Source organism: Parasteatoda tepidariorum, chromosome 10 (genome assembly GCF_982258835.1).
Source record: "Parasteatoda tepidariorum strain Cologne lab strain chromosome 10, Ptep-v5.0, whole genome shotgun sequence".
Classification (NCBI taxonomy): Eukaryota; Metazoa; Arthropoda; class Arachnida; order Araneae; family Theridiidae; genus Parasteatoda; species Parasteatoda tepidariorum.
In genome coordinates, this window is record NC_141764.1 from 97,985,541 (window position 1) to 97,989,072 (window position 3,532).

A 3,532-nucleotide genomic window follows, 5' to 3' on the forward strand; every position below is an offset into this window, starting at 1 on the left:
TCTTTTTTTCCCCCTGCTTATGAGTGAATATGGGAACAAAGAAAGCAAACTGGCCATGTTGGAAATGTTTGAACAATAAAAAAAGGCTATTTTTCTGCATTGATGTAAATGTGGTTTCAGGGGAGAACAAAACTCTTACTTTTAATTAAAAAGTCAATCGCATACATCATTAATTAAAACCCTCAAAATTATAGCAATGTAAAACATGTGTATTTGCTTAGCTCCGCAAATATTGAAAATAGTTTTCACTAGATAATTTTCGGTTTAAATGAATCTTTGCGCACAAGTTTCCGAGAATGAATATCTTTACAATAATACTACTGCTACTTGTAGTAAAAATGACGGGTGGCCATCAGGATGGTGATCTCCTATGAAAAAGTCGTATGGGATATTAAATCTTTTAAGCCCTACAAGTCACCAGGTATGGATGACATTATGCATATAATGCTTATTAAGGGGGTTGACATACTAGCCCCTAGTCTATGTAGGATCTTTCGAGCCTGTTTAGCCTTTGGGTATATGCCTCATTCGTGGAGGATTACCAGGGTAATTTTCATCCCAAAACCAGGTAAGGAAACTTATTTTGAAGCTAAACCATTTAGACCAATTATCCTCGCCTCCTGTCTGTTGAAAACTATTGAAAAGCTTATTGACTCTGTACTCATAGATAAGTCACTGCTCTCCTCACAGCATGATTATCATCCTGGGAAGTCAACAGACTCCCCAGCATGATTATCATCCTGGGAAGTCAACAGACTCTGCTCTATATGAGCTCTCTAACATGCTTGAGAAAACACTCTTAGATAAAGAGATTGCTCTGGTGGTATTTATTGATATTGAAGGTGTTTTTGACAAAGTCCCTGTTGAGACTATTATCAAAGAACTTAAAACCAGAGGCATCAATTCGGTCATTACCTTGTGGATAGCTAATTTGCTGTCCTCCTGGAATGTTTGTTCCTCTCTACTGGGCACAAGTATGAGAATTTATGCTACCTCAGGCTGCCCTCAGGGAGGGGTTTTGCCCCTATCCTATGGTGTATGGTTATGGATTCTTTGTTAGTTCGGTTAGCCAATCTTGACATTCTCTGTGTTGGGTATGCTGATGGTGTTATTGTGAGAGGCAAGTAATGGCAAAACAGTATCTGAAATCATGAATGATGCACTTCTAGAAGTAGCTAGAAGGTGCTCTGATTCAGGCTTATCTGTTAATCCTTCCAAGATAAGTATTGTGCCCTTCACCAGAAAAAAGCGTCTTAATCTAGGTGATGTGTATTACCTAGACTATAGGTTGGAAGTCAATGATAAAGTCAAATTTCTCGGGGTTTATTATTTCTCTAAACTCAACTGGGGTTATCATTTAGGATATTGTATCCACAGGGCCAAGAAATTTTTCTAGTCTTGTAGAAACTCTATTGGTAAAACCTGGAGATTATCCTCTAAGATAGTTTATTGGATGCACTCAATGATTCTTAGTCGTATTATCACATATGGCGCAATTGTCTGGTGGACTAGAATGAGCTCCGTCAGATCTAGTCCTAACAGGCTACAATGAAAGGTCTGCGTAGCCTTGTCGGGTTGTCTTAGGACCACTCCCACAGCTGATCTGGAGAGATTACTTGGGCTCTTCTCATTGAATCTACGCAGTGAAGTTGAAGCTCAAACCAGTATTAAGCTTCTTACGTACTTTGGTTTATGGAAGGAAAATTCCAAACACTTATCATGGAGTCACCTTGTTTTGTAAGTGTTGGATATTCCCTCTTTTATTATGCCTAGTGATTATATGTCACCAAGATATGCTTTTTACAAGTCCTACTAGAGATGAACGGCTTGATTCTCTTCGGTGGCTTAAAGGCAAATATCTAAAATCGTACACTGATGATTCAAGGCTTGGTCTTAAATCAGGGGGCAGGAATTTATTGCTCCAATGATTGTACCAAGCTTCTCTTTCCCTTAGGTAGCTATGCCACTGTTTTTCAGACTGAGGTCTATGCCATTATCTTGTGTTGCAAGATATGCTAAGACAGGGGATATCAAAATATGCCTATCCACATCTGTTCCGACAGTCAGGCTTCTCTCCTATCACTATCAAGGTGCAATTTCACCTCTTCACTAATGTGGGAGTGCTTCTCGGTCCTCTGTGACCTCTCTACTCATAACAAGGTATACCTACATTGGATACCTGAATATATGGGCACACTGTGAAATGATCTGGCTAATGAAGCAGCACGGGCTATTTCTAATGCGATTTTCTGGGGCCCTGAACCGGCCTTCATAATTTCTCCCACATTATTTAGGGCATTTATATTCTTCAAGCTAAATGGCGAAATTGCCCATGAGCAATTGCGCAACTTGGATGGTTAGAGACAAGCTAAAGAGCTGAATCCTGACTGTCAAAAAGAGCAGCTAAACAGAAACAGTTCATCAGAAGATCATTTGTCTTCTCACTGGACGCTGCACCCTCATGAGACACCTGAACATAATGGGTATTGAATCGAATCCTCTTTGTAGAGGTTGTCATCTTGAGGAAGAGACTTCATGACATCATTGTGAAGCTCAAAGATTTGAGCATTTAGGGCAACATTGCATTAAGGCTTGGGAACTGCAAGACGTTCCTATCAGGTGTTTGCCGAGCTTCATTTCAGCTATGAGGCTTTCCTGGTAATCATGATTTAGGGCTTGTGCGCAACAGACCTCTGATCAATGTGCCCTGCTTTTTGGAGTTGCCCAACGTCTACATTTATTACTAAATTTTAGATGTTTTGAAAAAATATTTGTGGAGAAAATACGAATAAGAGATCATAGAATTGCTAATTTTTTAAGAGGCTTTCTTTAACATTTAAACACAAAGTAATTTTTTTAACGAAAAACAAATTAATAATTTTAAATTGAAGAGAGCACAAAAATGACTATGATTTACACATATTACTACATCGTAAACATTTACTGCAATATTGCTTTTAAAAATTTGAAATAGAATTTAAATTCTAAAAGATCAAATATCAAAATATATTTATTTGTATATGAATAGAATAGTTATAGAAATGAACAGATCGAAAAAAAACATAGGTATTTTTTCTGCAGTATATAATCTGAGACATTGTAATTTAGGTTGTTTATTTACCAAAAAACAGACGTTAGAATGTTACATAAATTGTTGTTTCTTATGCTTCAGTGTTTTGATATCAAATCTGTCAAACGACAAATATTCAATATAGCCTTAGACTTTTCATATAACGAGATACGCTTTTCTTTAACTTTCAGCTTTGTTTCATTCTGTAGAAAATATAGTAGATAACGGGAAAATATCGAACTGTCAACTTTTTCTCACAGAAAATGTCAAATGTTATTGGAAGAAAATTAGAAAAGTTCTTAAATAGGATTCTTCAGGGTGATAAAAGAAAGGTTTCCTTAAACTCTAATACTTTCACAACAAATATTATACAGTAGTCTCTGTTAAATTAAACAGATAATCCTTTTTTTAATTATTTTGTTCTCTTACGCTTCGAATTTTTTGAAACATATTTTGCAAATT

The 3,532-nt window shown here is 36.6% G+C and overlaps 1 protein-coding gene across 1 annotated transcript; it reads left to right on the forward strand.

The window, feature by feature from the left end:
* The first annotated feature begins 357 nt into the window (after window positions 1–357).
* Window positions 358–1,060, forward strand: LOC139426852 (uncharacterized). The gene is made up of 2 exons (XM_087152925.1): window positions 358–546; window positions 668–1,060. The coding sequence occupies exons 1-2, from the start codon at window positions 358–360 to the stop codon at window positions 1,058–1,060; spliced, it is 582 nt and encodes a 193-aa protein (XP_087009051.1).
* Window positions 1,061–3,532: the final 2,472 nt, after the last annotated feature.

What these genes read in the sequence shown, in the direction of transcription:
- LOC139426852 (XM_087152925.1), top strand. Translation starts at nt 358, where the DNA reads ATGGTGATCTCCTATGAAAAAGTCGTATGGGATATTAAATCTTTTAAG. An exon ending in ATTCGTGGAGGATTACCAGG is followed by an intron (nt 547 to 667) that starts GTAATTTTCATC and finishes CTGTACTCATAG; the next exon opens with ATAAGTCACTGCTCTCCTCA.